The following is a 16,923-nucleotide window of genomic DNA, read 5'->3' as shown; positions in this document are numbered from 1 at the left end:
AAGTCAGGAGGACCTGAGTTCAAATCTGCCCTCAGACCAAACACTTGACAAGTACTAGCTGTGTGACCTTGAGCAAGTCACTTAACCACAATCGCCTTACCAAAAAAGAAAAAAAAGAACTCTTCAAATCTTAAAATGCTAACTATATTATCATCATCATCATTAACTATATATATATATATATATATATATTTATGTCTATCTGAATCTGTGTTTGTTCCTTTATGTGTTTTTCAGTGGGTTTCTGTATATATTTTTGTAGTTGTGTTTCTGTGGGTATGTTCCTGTATATATGTTGTGAGTACGTACATTTGTGTTTGTGAGTGTGTGTGTGTGTGTGTGTGTGTGAAGAACATTCTTGGAAGGCACAGAGTCCTGATTCAACAGAAATTTGCATGTATGTAGAAGATTGATTTATACTCATTTTATTAACTGAATCAAATGAGTATCTCAGAATTACTTTGGGTAATTGAGCATCCAGAGAAGCAAATGTATTTGCAGTAATTGAAATAGAAACAAGCCTGCCATTTTCTTCAGATCTTTGAGATCTGACAGCAGGTCTGGTTGACTCAGTGAATTAAATTGGAGGCAGTGCCCCTGCCACGTGCTGTTCTTTGGTCCCATGGGCCAGCCACCATTTGGGGGTGGGGCTCTGAATCACAGATTTTTTTTGGGCTGTATCATCACCTGACCTGCCAATTCAAGGTGCCTATATACATTAAGGTAACACTTGGTTGGTCATTCCCTTAGAATACCAAAGAGTGTGGCAAACATCCCTTAGGGTTTCTTCTCATCAGGAACACTAATAAAAGCTAAATGACCAGAAATATTCATCATGTTCTTAAAAATGGGTTAGCTGGAAAATAGGTTTGTGTGTTCTATTGCAAGTGAACAGAATGGAGAGTATGCAGAGCACAAAGGCCCTAAGTGAAAGCAGATGGAACAGATCACCCGCCATTAATAGAGGAAGGAGGGGAAGGAGGGCAAAACCTATCAACCTCTTCCTCTGGTTTTCTTTAGAGGATTATAGGATTTAGAGTTGGTAGAGCCCTTAAAAACCATCTAGTTCAACCCCCATGTTTTATAGATGAGAAAAGTGAGGCCCAGAAAAGGATAGATACTTGCCCAAATTCACAAAAGTCATTAAGTGGCAAAGCCAGAATTCAAACTCAAGTCCTCTGCGTCCAAATCCAGTGGTCTTTCCATTGCACCACATTGTGTACCACCATTACCACCAGCACCACCAAACATTTGTTGAGTTCTTCATGTAGAACCCTGTGCAGAAGCACTGAGGCAGCAAAAAGCTATAAAGAGAGGCATTGTGCTATCACAGAAAGCACACGGAACTTAAATTGGGAAAATTTGGTTAGAGTCCTGGATCTTCTATTAATTTACCATGTGAATTTGGGCCTTCCAAAGTTCTGTTTCCTGATCTGTAAAATAGGGGCCTTAATTCCTGTCTTGCCTATATCCTAATGTGGTTTTGAGGTTCAAATGAGATGATAGGTGTAAAAGTGTCTTGGAAGAGTGAAAAGGACCCTATACATATGTTTCAGTTGTCATAGTGTTTTGGAATTTAGATACTCTAAGGGAGAGAGTGTAAATGCTGCACTCACCGGTGCAGAATGTAACCCCTTCACCATCTTCTCATCCTGTGTGTGATGCTTGTAAATGTTTTCCTATAAAACTTTTATAGTAGTTCGGTCCTGGTTTGGGCACCAATATGCCACTCTGGCTATCTATGTATTATCTCTTATTTACGCTATTTCACTTCCCCCTCAAACTCTGTTTCTAGTCATATATGTCCTCAATAATGTCATTTTCCATAACAGTATCATTGTCACTTCTAAAGCTAATCTCTGGGATTCAGGAGATTTAAAATCTAATTGGGGGACAAGGGGAGAAAGGGCCCATAAATTTTTAAAAATGAAAAATGACAATAAAATACAAGATTAGTTAATAGCAATATCAGGCAGTGTATTTTCAGTGCAATGTAAGAGATACGTATAGACTTTCAGAGGCAAGAAAGAGATTACTCTTGTCTGGGGCAGTAATACCCTCATATTTTGTAATGATAGTGATATTAATAATAACCACAATCATTATCTTTCCACTTCTACTCTTGTCACCCCTTTAATCATTCTACACTCAAAGTTTATTTTCTTTATACATAAATATATTATTTTCAAATTCCTTCAGTGACTCTCCATTACTTACCAAGTAAAGTTCAAATTTCTTTGCCTGATATCCAAGGCCCTCCAGAACCTGTTGCCACTCTGCCTTTCCACCTTTATCTCATACCCTTCACATCTACCCACTCTGTTCTCCAGCCAAACTGGACAGTTGGTCATCTCCCATATGAGTTCTGTAGTTTCCCATCTCCATGCTTTGGTCCATATTGCTCCCTCTGCCTGGAATCAGCCTTTTCTCCCTTCCCTCATGCGTCATCTCCATTTATTGAATTCTTATCTACCCTTTTAAAAGCTCAATTCAAATGTTACTTCCTTCATGAAGTCTTTCCTGATATTCTGGTAGTTAAATAACACTCCCCTTCCCTTCCTACCACACCCAAAACCTCACCTACCACTGCTTTTCCCCTCATGTATTATTTTGTATTATAATTGTCTGCGTGTTTTATCCCTCTAATATACTATAAGCTCCATGAGGACACAGAAAGGTCCTATCTAAATTTTATATCTCTCTTAAACAAGCGTTAATTATTATTACTATATATCAAGCACTCTACTAGTGTTAGTAATACAAAGACCAACCCCCAAAGAGCCCCTACCCTGAGCTAGCTCCCTGAGAAGCTTAGAGTTTGCTGAGATAATCTGAGAAAATCTGAGAAATGTTGCAAAGAGTCCTCCTGTTTCTGGAGGAAGGGAAAGACTTGGAAGGAGATTCTCAGTTTCTTCCTTGCTCAGTGTCTAGGAATATTCCATTTCTCTAGATCAAAAGGGAAATTGAGGTTTATTCTCCTCCTCTTCTTTAATGACATCTAGACTTTCATAGAGTTCACCGATTGTTTGAGCTGAAAGGACCTGCTTCCTCATATTATAGGTAAGAGAAGTGACTTGCCCGATGTCTCACAAAGTGAACCCTTTACAGAACTAGGCCTAGACACCAGACTGGCCCCTGTCTTTGCTGGGCGTGGGGAGAAGTGGGGGTGGGGGACGGAGAAGGAAAGCAGCCTTGTTTTCACAATCACACGCCTCTCTAGGACGTGTCACATTCCTGAGAGCACACATCCCCATCTCCATCCCCCTGCTCTTCAGATTCAGCAACACTTTGGGCAGCTTCCTCTTGTGTTGATATAAAAAAGAAATTTCCATGGATTTCTGAAGTCTCAGGGCCAGATCTTTTAGAAACCCTAAGCAAGAATGTCTCTGCTCGCATGCATTCACTTTGGTGCTCAGGCTCAATTACTATAAATTACTGCTTTGGAGTGTTGTTCCTCCCCCCACCCCCCTTCCCTGTCCTTCCTTATCCTTCCCTTTTCCCATCTTTCACCTCCCCTTCTTATCCTCATTTTTCATCATCTGTAATCTTGACTGAACGTTCTTTAGGCCAGCAACAAGTGTCAGGGGGCCTCACCAGTGGGGAGTAGTCAGAATTTAAAAGTGTGCCCCCCAAAAAAGATCATTCTTATTTTATTTGTGGGGGCTATGCTTTAGCAGTCATTCCCACACTTCCCTCACCTCCCAAATACTTCTGTGGCTGCTTCTAGATCTTGTGTAAGAACTGATTAAAACCAGCCCAGAACCAAACATTTGGGCAGGGCTAAGTGGGTCAAGCACTCAGGCGGATCATTGACTTATTGACCAAAATGCACAGGATTGGAAATGAAGGGATTACATCCAGACTGTCATCGACTGTTCCCGTTTGTCCGCCTAAAGGACCAGAGCATGACCTTCCAGAGGATATCCTATGCACTCCCACCCCTCCCCCCTTCCTGTGGCTATGACATATTCTGTTGCCAGTCTTTTCATTTCATAGAAGGTTCAGGCTGGAAGAGGCTGTAGAGATCATTTAGTTCAGTCCCATGCTATCCACGAAGGGTAAACATTCCCACTTATCATTTATGGAGACTATTGTATGCTGATTCATTTCCAACCCTTACTCTCTCATTTTAAGATGGCCTGAACATTTACTTAACAAACACTTATTAAGGGTGTACTTAATTGTGAGGCAATGTGGTATAGCTGGACCTGGAGAGAGAAGAAACCCTGATCCTACACTAAACAGCTTTGTGACCACGGACAAATCCCATCGCCTCCCTGAGCCTTGCCTTCCCGATCTATAAAATGGGTTTGGAGGGTGGGATAGAAATACTTTAAAATGTTAAAATGCCGTATAAATGTGATATTATTATTAGTCTAGGTGTTAGAGTGAGAAACAGAGGCCCTCAAGGAACTTATAGGTGGTGTTAAGGGAATTACACAGGTGCACAAATAGGTATAATGAAAACTTGAGTAAGAGTTTGCAGAACGGTATCAAGTGTCATGAGTTCAGAAGGAAGGGGAAAAACCACATCCTGACAAACATTAGATAGCAGGTGACAGAGGGTTTGAGTTCTGTTGTCACTGAGATGCCGGAGGCTGATACGGAAGCTCTCAGTTGAGGAAGTGGTCTACGTGTCTCCAGATCTGAGTCAGGCAAGTAGAGACGGGGAGGAGCAGGAGAGCACGATGGGACAGGACCCTTCTCAGCATAAAAGCAGAGGACCAGAGCAGCGCCTTAAAGTCAACATTTTAGGAAAACCAGTGCGATGCTGCCGGGACCAGGCCCTGCCACATGCGAGTTGCTTCCGGTGGGGTGAGGCCCCAGCTGTCCCAGCACTTTGAACATTTTCTCCTCTCCCCTCCTCCCACTCTCCATTGCAAGGAGGAAGGTTTGCAGCACCAGATGTAGAGGATGACGGGACTTCGAGGTCTCAAATCACCAGCACTGGGGTTGAATCCAAGTCCTGCTGAGATTAACCAGAATGACTTGGGATGGAGAGGGGCGAACGGAAGCGGAATTAACGGACATTTGCAAGGGTTAGCTGAGAAGCAATGGCTTTAGCCTTTGTTCGTGAAGCTGCTTCTCTTTTCAGTCCCTTTCTCCCGCTTTGATAAGGATAGCAAGTCCCTTCTTGCCCCAAACCTATGATTCTATGATTAAATGCTACAAGAGAAGATCAAAATACATTCTATGGGAGCTTCTGAGGGGAGAGGTCACAGCTGGTGGATAAGTGAGGACCTTAATGGGGCCACAAGTGTGAGTATTAGTTCTCCTTTTCTGGGCCTAGAGATGTGAATGAAGAAGATGTATGTGAATGGGTCCTTTGGTTGGATTGTTCCTTCTCTGGGCATTTCTTTTTTGATAACCTCTTATTTCCTTGAGCTGTGCCTCTGTCTTCCAAAAAAAATACAAAGAAATGACAACAACCTCAAATTTTAATTATGTTCTGATTAATCAAGGAGTCACTATGCCTTGTAGTATACTGCTTTTGGATGCTGTTTAGTAAAAGGTGGAGAGTTTGTCTAGCAGACAGTGAATCATAATTGGTCCATGTCAGGTTGGGGAAGGAACCAACTTTAAATTGTTCCTGAAATGGGGGTACATTCTGCCCAAACAAGTGTGGAACTCCCTTCCCAGAGTCTCTGTATGCTGTCCTAACTTCTTTCCCACTCACCATCATTTAGATCAAGGAGAGAGGGGAATGAGAGCCTTTATGGGTCAGGGAGAAGGGCTCTTTATCTAAAAGACCGCCATTGTGGCCACCATCTTATGAAGAGGCCAGGGTGTCTTTAAACATGGGGTCAGTTTGGGTGTCCTGGAAAGATCCATGTGTTCAGTGCTAGAAGATCTGAGTTCTAGTACTGCCTCTGGCCTTACCTCTAAAATGGAATAATAATAATGTACTCCTCAGGATTGCTGTAAGGAGAACCCTTTGTATTAAAGCATGACTGGGTATAAAAACTACTTGTGATGTCCTTAGTGTCTTTGGTGTAAGAGTCACAAAACTGAAGGTGAAAAACTAATCTGAGTTGAATGAAGCCTAACCTTCTTGAAAGAGCACAAGATGTAGATTCAGTATTACCTGGGTTTGAATCCTATCTCTGATAATTAACTGTGTGACCCTGGACAAGTAATTTTTAAAATTATTTTTATTAGTATCATTATCTTCATTATCAATAATGATGAGTATGGTGATCATAACAGGGCACTATAAGGTTTGCAAAGCACTTTAATATGTTATCTCATCAAATCTTCTCAACAGCCCTGGTAGTTAAGTGCCATTATTATCCCCATTTTACAGATGAGGAAACTCAAGACTGGTCAGTGTTAAGTAACTTGCCCAGGATCACACAGCTAATAAGTATCGGAATCAGGATTCCAATTTAGGTCTAACTGATTCCAACTGTAATAGAGCTCTTTGTCCTCTGCCACCTAGCTGCTGTTTCCTCACATGTAAAATGGGACTGATAATAAGCCTCTACCTCACAGAGTTCTTATGACGATTAAATAAGATGTACCTTAAAGTCCTATATAAAAATGAGCTGTTATCACTATTAAGATCAGTTGGGGGTTTGGAGCAACCCCATCCAAGAGTGTCTTCTCTAATAAAAACAGTTAATTACTTGGTAACAATTCGGACAACTTGGGCAACTGCCCCTTTTGCCATTATTTGGAAGGGGGAGGAGCAGGGGAAAGAGCATTGGCCCTGAAGCATAGGAACCTAAGTTCTAATCCTGGCTTCATATGCACTTAGCCAGATGACTCTATATTTAGCTGTAGGCAGTGTAGTTTGATGTAAAAACCATGGCATTGGGGGACAAAAAATCATAGATCTGGAACTGAAGGAACCTCAGATGCTGTTCTAGCACAACCTTTCACAAATGAGGGAACTGAGGCCCACAAGTGGCATTTGATTCCCAGCCTTGCCACTTACTATGTGACTTTAGACACTTCTTTTAGTTTTATTCTACTTTAGTTTCCTCATCTGCAAATGAGTGGGTTGGGCTAGATGGTCTTGGAGGTCCCTTCCAGTTCCGGATTTATGCCTACCAGGGCCTTTCCAGCCCTGTGTCTATGATCTAATCTGCAAATCATTTTCTTCCTCTGCATCTCAGTTTCATTATTTATAAAAAAATGTAGATAACAACATGGTCCTCCCTTTATAGAGACCCTGAAGCTTGGGGCCGTTGTTGACCCTGCTTTTGCTTGGAAGCCTCTACCTAGCAGTTTTAAACTGTTTTTTTTTTTTTAATCAGAAGTTGGGGAGGAGGAGAGAGGAAGAGAAACAGAGAGAGGAAAGCTAGGGATGTGAAAGCAAATGGGTGATTTTTTTTCAAGTACTCAACAGAGTTTCATTCTGTTTTCTTCTTTCGTGCAGATGACAGCCAGGTCTCTGTGATCCAAGCGTCCTGGCCCTTTCGCCTGCTCCTTTGATTGGCATTCAGGATTCAATCCCAGGGAGGACAAACTTTTCTCGGAGGTGTGAGGGAAAGAATCTTTCATCTTGCAGCGGGTTCCTTCATTGATATTCTCCGCCTGAAGGCTAGCCAGACTCTGACACAGATATTAATTGCCTCTCAATCTGTTTGAACAGGGAAAGGAAATTACTGTTATTTGTTTTGATTAAAGCCTCAAAGAGAGAAATCGGTCGCTGTTTAGGAGGACTGAAGAAACAGAACCAGGATTATTTTATTTTAAACACTAAACGATAAGATAAATAGAACAGAGACTCCCCACATGATACAGTTTCTGTTTCCAGAAGATTACAGAAATTTCAGGAGACAATGGAAGACTTCTTCTCAAAGAGATGAATTTGGGGTTGGCCTTACACCTGCAGTAGGGATAGCCTCTCTCTTCCTCTGACCAGATAAGGCCTTGTCCCAATTTTTCAGTCCCTGGGAACCTCTTAATTTATTCCTGCCTACTAAGACTCCCCCCAGGGGAAAAAGATGGCAATGATCAGGAAGAAAGGCCTGAAAGTGTTTACCTTTGTCCTTCTTCTGATTTTTCTCACATCCTTCTTCCTGAACTATGCTCACACCACAACTGCCTACACCTGGTTCCCCAAGCAGATGGTGATGCATTTCTCAGAGCATTTCAAAAGATTCTTGAAGCAGCCCGAAAGACCCTGTAGTTGCTCCCAGTGCATCTCAGAGACTGGGTTTGCACCCTGGTTCGATGAGAGATTTAATCAGACGATGCAGCCATTGCTGAATGCCCAGAATGCTTTCTTGGAGAATGACACCTATAGATGGTGGATGGTAAGTAGTTGGGGGCAGAACTTGGGTGCCTGAACCTACAGGGTCCACCAGTGACTGTTAGCTGTGTGCTGATTGTGTGCCCAGTGGTGCTGGTTGTACAGTGTGGGAGGGGATGTGGGAGAGAAGGCCAGGGATGTGGTGGTCCTTCTGACTGATTGTTAAATTTTCAATGTGAGCATTTACACTTCAGCAATTGGCAGGCTACAGATTAGGGACTGGTGTATTGTTTTGTTGATTGACTAAGACTTAAGAAAGAAAGTGTTAATAGTTTATATTAAACTTAAAAGTCTGTCCTGGGCAAATTTCTTTTTCAAAGAGTCAGTTGCTAAAAGTTTACCAGCCAACCCCTGGAAAAGTCATATAGGGCACAGTCCCTGCCTTTAAGAAGCTTATGTTCCAGGAGACATAGAACAGCTGCAGACAATATAAAGTATGCAATGATATGGTTGAGAGGAGATAGTGAAGGGGCTGTTGTGAAAAGATGAACTAGGTCGGGACATGAGATCAGGGTGATAGTCCTGGTCCTACCTCTCCTACTTGTGAATTCTACAAATTTTGCACATCACTTGATCTCTCAGTGCTCATTTTTCTCCTTGATAAGATAGATATAACAATAGCAGCAGTAATAATAATAATAATAGTTAACATTTATATAGCACTTAGTATGTGCCAGGCACTGTGCTAGTGCTTTACAAGTATTGATCTCAATTGATCCCCGCAGCAATCCTAGGAGGTAGGTACTGTTATCCCTATTTTATAGATGGGGAAACAGAGACAAACAGAGTTAAGTGACTTGTCCAGCCTCACACAACTAATAGGTGGATGAGGCTACATTTGAACTCAGGTCATAGCCTAAATATAGATGTCATTTGAAAACCAGCCTGGCTAAATTTGGAGAGTCTCATCACAAAATTGGCTGGAGAGAGATACATTTCTTTTTAGGTACAGCTACTTTTGAAAGTCATGAAGGCATAAAGGGAGTAGGGAGTGTGTGATCATATTGGTATCATCATGGATACTCTGAATTAGTAACCTTCATTACAGGTGCCTTATCCAGGGTCACACAGCCAGTAAATAGTGAGACTGGGTATGGAGAGAGAGAGAGACAGAGACAGAGACAGAGAGACACAGAGAGAGAGACAGAGAGAAGACAGGTAGGTAGGTAGACAGATGGAGAGATGGAGAAATGGATGGATAGATAGAAGGGATAGATAAGATGAAAAAATGAATAGATAGGTGATAGCTGGAAAGACGGATAGAAACATGGATAAGTAGATGAATAAAAAAGTTGATAAGTAGATGGATAGACAGATAAATGGAAAATGGATAGATAGGTGATAAAATGGATAGATGATAGATAGATGTAAAGAATTTATTAAGTACTTTTTATGTACGAGGCATTGTGCTAAGTGCCGGGAATACAGATACAAGCACTTGGCTTCGTTCTCTCCTAGCATACTTTCCTACTGCAGTGGCCTGACACCGCTTCACTTTTCTCCCTCCTCTTGGCTTTGCCTCCCTCTCCATTATCTCTCTCCCATTTGATCCCAATCCAACCACAAACCTCTGCCCCAGAGCCCCCATGGGAATCTCCTCTTTCTCGAGCTCCCCTCACATTCCAAGATAAGCACCTGACATTGCCAATCCCCACTCCCTTCCCACACACATGCCCTTTACAGAAAGAGGCCAAGTCTATAGATATGCTGTCCGTGAGTCCCGTGTGGGTATTGTGAAAGGGGTAGGGAAGGCTCATGACCCATAGCGTTGAGCTCATTATTCATTCTCAGAATCACCGAGTACAATGACAATTCAAAAGATGGAGACCTTGCTCAGCCTTTTCTTACACTTTATGCTTTCCAAAATCTGCTTTCACATGTATTGCCTCATTTGGTCCTCTAGATAATCCAGAAGGTTAATCAGGAAAGTAGTTGTTTATTATCCTTAGTTACAGCTGAAGAAACTGAGGTGGAGAGGGTTTGAGCCAGGACTGAGGTCACCATGGTAGCAAAGGTGCGATTAGAACTTCTGTGTCCTCACCCCTACCTTTGTATTTGTTTTTGTGAATTATAGCAGTTTGTGTTTGTACCCTGGTCCCCCTGCCTCAAGTCTCCCTTTCTTCAATGCATCTTCCATTTAGCTGCCAAAGTGCTGCAAAACTTGGGTCTGAAGGTGTTATCACCCCTGCTCACTGAGTTCTAGCGGCTACCTGTTCTAGTACTTCAGGATGAGATAAAAGCTCTTGTTTGACATTGAAATATCTGGATAAGCAGGCCCCTTTCAGCCATTCCAGTCTTCTCCCACTCTGTGACCCAACTACACTGCCCTGCTGGCTCTTCCTTGTTCACATCGCTCCATTACTCATGTCCATACCTTTGTCCAGGTTCTTCTCGTTTCCTGGAATGCTCTCCCTCACCTACGCCTCCTGCTTTCTTTGACTTCACATAGCTCAAATCACATTCTATACTGGGGGCTTTTCCCAGGCGTGCCCCCCCCCACCTGCTAGCTCCTTCCCTCCTATAGCTACCTTTCATCTTTTCTGAGTATATCCTTTTAAAAAATAATTTATTTTTAACATTCATTTTTTTGAAATTTTTAATTAAAAATTCTCTTCCTCCTTGCTGTCCCTCCCCCAACCCACTGAGAGGGCAAACAATATGATACCAATTAAAAACATAAAATTGTGCAAAACATTTCCATATTAGCTATGTGTCAGAAAAATAAATAAAAAGCAAGAAACAAAGAAAGTGGAAAAATATGCTTAAATCTGCACTGTACTCTGAGTATATTTTGGTTCCACCCAATTATTTGTAATGTTATGTCCTTCTTTAGAATGTGAGTTCTTTAAGGGCAGAGACTATTTTTGCCTTTCTTTTTACTCCTGGATCTTGGCATGGTACCCAGCACATTGCAAGCATTTAATAAATCTTCTTGACTGATTGATTGTACATCTACTGGACCAAAAGCTCCCTGAGGGCAGATATTGCCTAACTTTGTATCTCCCTGGATCCCAGCATAATATTCTGCCTATTTCTTGTTGTTTAGTCATTTTTTTTCAGTTGTTTCTTGCTCTTTGTGACCCCATTTGGGGTTTTCTTGACAACAATATTGGAGACGTTCGCCATTTCTTTTTCCAGCTCATTTGACAGATGAGGAAACTGAGGCAAACAGGGTGAAGTGACTTGCCCAGGGTCACACAGCTAGGAAGTATCTGAGGCCATATTTGAACTCAGGTCTTCCTGATTCCAGGCTCCATGCTCTATCTGCTGTGCCACCTAGCTGCCCAGATGCTTGGTAAATTCTTAATTAATTATTTTCCCACTGTACTGTTATACGTGCATATTAATCACACTGTCTCAGAGATGATCTAGTCCAACCTGCCAACCTTTATATGAATTCCTTCTGCATTGGCTCCAGTCCAGTGTTCACTCAGTTCCTTTTTAAATATGTATATGGATAAGTGACTCACTATACCTTGAGAAAGTCTGTTCTGTCTTTGGATAATTCCAACAGTTAGGAAGTTCACCCTTGTATTGAGCCAGACTTGACCTTCCTGTGACCTTAACCTTCTCTCCTAATTCTTCCCTCTGAAGCCACACAAAATTAACTATAATCCCACTTGCACATGAAAACCTTTTAACTATTTCTATGTAATGATTCGCCTCTGTCTTCACCCAAGTTTATTTTTCTCCAGTTTAAAAAAAAAAAAGGATCACAGAATTAAAGCTGGAAGAGGCCTTAAAAGCCATTTAGTCCAACTCTGATTCTACAGATGAGGAAACTGAGAGGTTAAATAAATTGTCCCAAATCACTTATGTAGTTTATAGCAGCATAGGGCCCTGGACTTGTAAGCAGAAAGGCTTGGATTTAAATCCTGCCTCAGACACTCAATAGCTATGTGGCCCTGGGCCAATCAATTTCTTCACCTGTAAAAATGAATGGTTGGACTGGATAACTTCTAAGGTCCTCACTATATTGTACTATGATAAGTGATAGAATTCAGATTTGAATTCAGATTCTCTGGCTCCCACCCCAATGCTGTCTTCTCTGTACATCAGAATCCCAAATTTCTTAAATTGATTGAGAGAGAGAGAGAGAGAGAAATAGGTGGATGGATCAGATAGATGGATGGAGGGATGGATGAACAGACAGACGCATCAGATGGATGGATGGATGGATGGATGGATCAGATGGATAGATGAATGGAGAGATAGATAAATAATTTACTAAACACTTACTATGTGCCAGGCACTGTGCTAAGTGCTAGGAATAGTAATATGGATAAGCAAGACAGTCCCTACCCTTAAGGAGTTTATATTCTAATGGGGGAAGACAGTCCCCAAAGAAGAGCTCCAAAGCTGGGTGAGGGGGTGATACACACCATGAGATGGTCTGGAGATGGCTGGAGAAGTGACAGGAAGATGTGAATGTGTGGTTCTAGTCAAGATAAGATGGCAGTCTCACCTCTCAGAGGAGCTCCCAGATTGCCCTCCTCTAGCCAGACTCCCGTTTGTTAGTATCCTTCCTACAATATGGCCCCCAGAATTGAACAGAATTGATTTTTATCCAGATGTGGTCAGACCAGGGCAGAGTATAGTGAGGCTATCACATCTCCCATTCTGACCATCTTCTGTCTTCCGATGCTACTCAAGATTACAGCTGCTTTTTTGGTAGCCACAACTAACATCTGCCTTGTATTATGTTGAGTTTGCATTCAGCTTACGGTTTCCAGGGTTTTGGAAGAGATCCCGAACCACTAAACCTGGATCAGGGAAGAGGATGACTGTACCCTCCCATCACAGACAGCACATGTCTAGGCCATGTCTAGGCCATGTCTAACATGGTGCCCCTTGTTAGAGACAGATTCCTGGACTGGAACAGTCCTGGGCCACAGAACAGATCTTCTCACTGGAAGGAAAAGAAGTGACATTCTGAGCTGTCCAGAAATGTCATGGGGTGCCTTGGGAAATAGGGAGTTGCCTGACACGATATGAAGCAGCTGGATGGCCACTTATAAGGGTTCGATTAAGAGGATTCCTAATGAGGGCCAGAGTTGGGCCTTCTGAGCCCCATTCCAATTCCCTAAGTCTTTGATTGAGTGATTCTGTGGTGTTTCTGGTGTTCTCATGTTTCTCTTCTGTTCAAGTCTTCAGGGCATGATGCAAGAGCCAACTATATAGTCAGACGTTTAGAAAACTGGCGAGGAAACAAGAAAGATGAGCTCACTTAATGATTTCCGGGTTCAAGCTGGGGGTTCAGTTGAGAGTAATAGGAATAGTATTAGGTATGGAGTCAGAACGCTGGCTCTGTCAGTTATGGCTACGTGTGCTTGAGCAAGTAACCTAATCCCTCTGAGCCTCTGTTTTGTCCAAAATGAGTCAAATAATATTTACTCTGTCTACTTCCCAGAATTGTGGTGAGGCAGGATGAAGTCTAAAAGGTGTGAAAGTGTTTTGTAACCTACAGAGTGCTGCATACCATCTCCCCACCTTCTTCAAGAGGTCTTTCCCAGTCCTCCCCCCTGCCAGCTTCTAGCACCTTCCCTCTGAGATTACCATCCACTTACACCCAGTACGTACCTAGTCCATAGAGTTTCCCCCAAACAAAGATCATGCTTTTGTCTTTCCTTATATCCCTGGCCCTTAGTACATTACCTGGTACTTTTTTGGTTCAGTTATTTTTGAGTTAGGTCCAACTCTTTATGACCCCATATGGGGTTTTCTTGGTTAAGATATGGGTGATTCGCCATTTCCTTCTCCAGCTCATTTTACAGATGAGGAAACTGAGGCAAACAGGATTAAGTGACTTGCCCTGAGTCACACAGCTAGTAAGGGTCTGAGGCCTGATTTGAATTCAGGTCTTCCTGACTCCTGAGGGTACCTCCTAGCTGCCCACCTGATAGATAGTAGGCATTCAATAAATGCCTGTTGACCCATTGACTCAAGAGTGGTTAGAAGGTTGTAGTAAGTAAGTAAGTGGATTTTAAACCGGGCTCTCCCACTTTCTAGTTTGTGTGATCTTTTAGGCATCACTCCCTGTCTTCACCTTATCTGTGAGAATGAGGGATTTAGACTGCATTGATCACTGAAGTCTCTCCCAGCACTAACAAACTGACTTCTGTGACCTGAATTCCTGTGGATAGTCTTATACTTGTGGCTTTACGCTCTCTATCTCTAACATGACTAGAGTAGTCTATTACCTAACTTGGGGAGGGGAGAGCTGAAAATTATAAAAAATTATAAAAAAATAATTATAATTATAATTATTATAATTATTATTATAATTATAATAAAAATTATAAAAAAGCTAACTTTTATATTACTTTAAAGTTTGCAAAATGCTTTAAAATATTAATTTAATGTTTAATTTAATCATTTAATCCTCACAACAACCCTGGGAGGTCAGTGCTATTATGATCCCCAATTTTTGTTATTGTTCAGTCATTTCAGTCAGATGTGACCCTATTTGGGGTTTTCTTGGCAAAGATACTAGAATGGTTTGCCATTTCCTTCTCCAGCTCATTTTACAGATGAGGAAACTGAGGAAAAGTTAAATGACTTATATAGGGTCACACAGCTAGTAAGTGTCTGAGGCCAGAGTTGAACTCAGGAAAATTAGTCTTCCTGATTCCAGGCCTGGCACTTTATCCAGTGCACCACCTAACTGCCCTATCCCCGATTTATAGTTAAGGAAACTAAGGTAGACGGAGGTCACACTGCTAGTAAGTGTTAGATGCTAGATTTGAACTCAGGTCTTCCTGACCCCCACAGTCCCTAATAGTCCCTACAGGGGCTTCTGTAGACATTTAGTCAGTCAACAAGTATTAAGCAATCACCATGTGCCAGGCGCTGTGTTAGGCACTGGGGATACAAGAACAAAAACCAGTAGTTTTAGAGAGGTCTAATTTTCTAATGGGAGAAACAACACGCCAATAACTGTACGTGTTTACGAGCTAGATAGATGCTAATTTCAGAGGGAAAGCATCATGATCAAACTGACTAATAAAAGAGCCATGTCCTGGGTGGGAGCCTGTCCTTATAGCATGAGTCTCTATAAAGAGGCTTCGCCACCCCAGCCCAGGACTATCTCAACCTTGTGGACTGTTGGCTTCCTTGGAAACCTGAGTCATCCTGACCGGAAGAAAGCCCCAATTTCAGATGCCCTCTGTCACTTGTTAGCAGTAGTTACACAGCCTCCCCCTGGGTGATACAACCTTCTAGTATAAAATGAAGGGTAGGAGAGATTGTTTGCTTTTGGGGTTGCTACGAGAAGACTTTATAGTCTCTGGGAAGAAGCCAGGATTGGGGTTTGTTTTGCATCAAATAGCCTGGTTTTACACAACAGCCATGGTCACTAGGCTCTTAGTGACTCAACCAGACCCCCACCCATCCCCTTCCTCCACCAAAGGAAACATGTTAGAAGAGATTACCCTCCCAACAGGTGCATCCAATCCTACTGAGGGCAGATACATCCTCAAAGGAAAATGTTATTGCCGTTACCAAGGAAAACTGGGCTGCTTTGGAGCAAACTCTAACCTGTGAGGAGAACCACACCCTCCCAGAAGCACAGGACCATAGAACCTCAGACTTGGGAAGGTCCCCAGAAGTTGTTTAGTCCAGCCTAAACAAGAATCCCTTCTGGAGCATCACTAAAAGTCACTTAAAAATCTGCAGTGAGGGGGGTTCCCTAAGACAGCCCACTCCACTTCTGGACAGTTCTGCTTGTTGCAATGATTTTTATTTTGTTTTTTCCTTAGTTCCACTAGAGAGGCTTGCTCGTTGGCTGATATATTAAACACTTGTGTATGACCTTCAGGCTCTGTTGGCCTAGGAAGGATTAAAAAAGTCCCAAGTCTTCTTTTGGACTTCATGTCCAGAACCTGCCTATGATACGGGTGCCATAGTACACCAGTGAGTCAGTCAGTCCACAAGTGTTTCTGTATGCCAGGCACTGTGCTAAGCACTGGAGATGCAAAGAAAGGCAAAATCAGTCTCTATATCCAAGAAATTTTTTTTTTCATTCTTATTGATAGCATTTGTTTTTTTTTTTTTTAACATTGCCTAAACTTCCCCCTTTTATCCCTCCCACTTCCCAGAGAGGCATCTCTTAGAACAAAGAAAATTTTAAGGGAGATAAAAGGAGAAAAAGAAATAAAATCAGCAAACTGATCAATGCATCCAAAAAGACCCCAAAACAGACAAACCTTGCACCATGTGAAATGTGCCACATCCATTCTCCCCCAGCCACCACACATCCCTCTGTAGCTGAGTCAAGGGAAGTATCCTCACATATCTCTTTTTTGGGGCCAACTTTGTTCTTTGTAATTTTGCAACATCCATTGTCCTTTTTATTTACATTATCATGACAGTCAAGAGTTCACATTCTGATGACGGAGGCAAACATGAAAACACCTCTGGGTATGGCAAAGATAAGTATAGAGTACATGGAAGCGGGAGGGGAAGGCTGTAGCTAGCATCTGGGAGGACTGTGAAAGATCTCCTTTTAGTTTAATATATTTTATTTTTTTCTCCAATTACATGTTAAAACTTTTTTTTTGTTTTAACATTTGTTTTTACGTTTTGAGTTTCTCCTTTAGTTTTACAGAAGGTATCTATGTCCTCCCTTCAGCTCAGTGATGCCTATGGATATGGGGACTCCAAAG

The 16,923-nt window shown here is 42.0% G+C and overlaps 1 protein-coding gene across 1 annotated transcript in view; it reads left to right on the top strand.

The window, feature by feature from the left end:
- The first annotated feature begins 4,651 nt into the window (after positions 1-4,651).
- Positions 4,652-16,923, top strand: part of ST3GAL1 (ST3 beta-galactoside alpha-2,3-sialyltransferase 1) — a 35,863-nt gene continuing 23,591 nt past the window's right edge. The window contains exons 1-2 of the mRNA XM_027845484.1: positions 4,652-5,259; positions 7,382-8,264. Coding sequence (XP_027701285.1) covers positions 7,953-8,264 — 312 coding nt within the window. The 5' untranslated portion in view covers positions 4,652-5,259; positions 7,382-7,952. The remainder of the gene's footprint in view (positions 5,260-7,381; positions 8,265-16,923) is intronic.

Source organism: Vombatus ursinus, unplaced genomic scaffold (assembly GCF_900497805.2).
Source record: "Vombatus ursinus unplaced genomic scaffold, bare-nosed wombat genome assembly UNPS02014973.1, whole genome shotgun sequence".
Lineage (NCBI taxonomy): Eukaryota > Metazoa > Chordata > Mammalia > Diprotodontia > Vombatidae > Vombatus > Vombatus ursinus.
The sequence above is the reverse complement of the archived record's forward strand: the minus strand, read 5'-3'. Positions and strand labels throughout refer to the sequence as shown.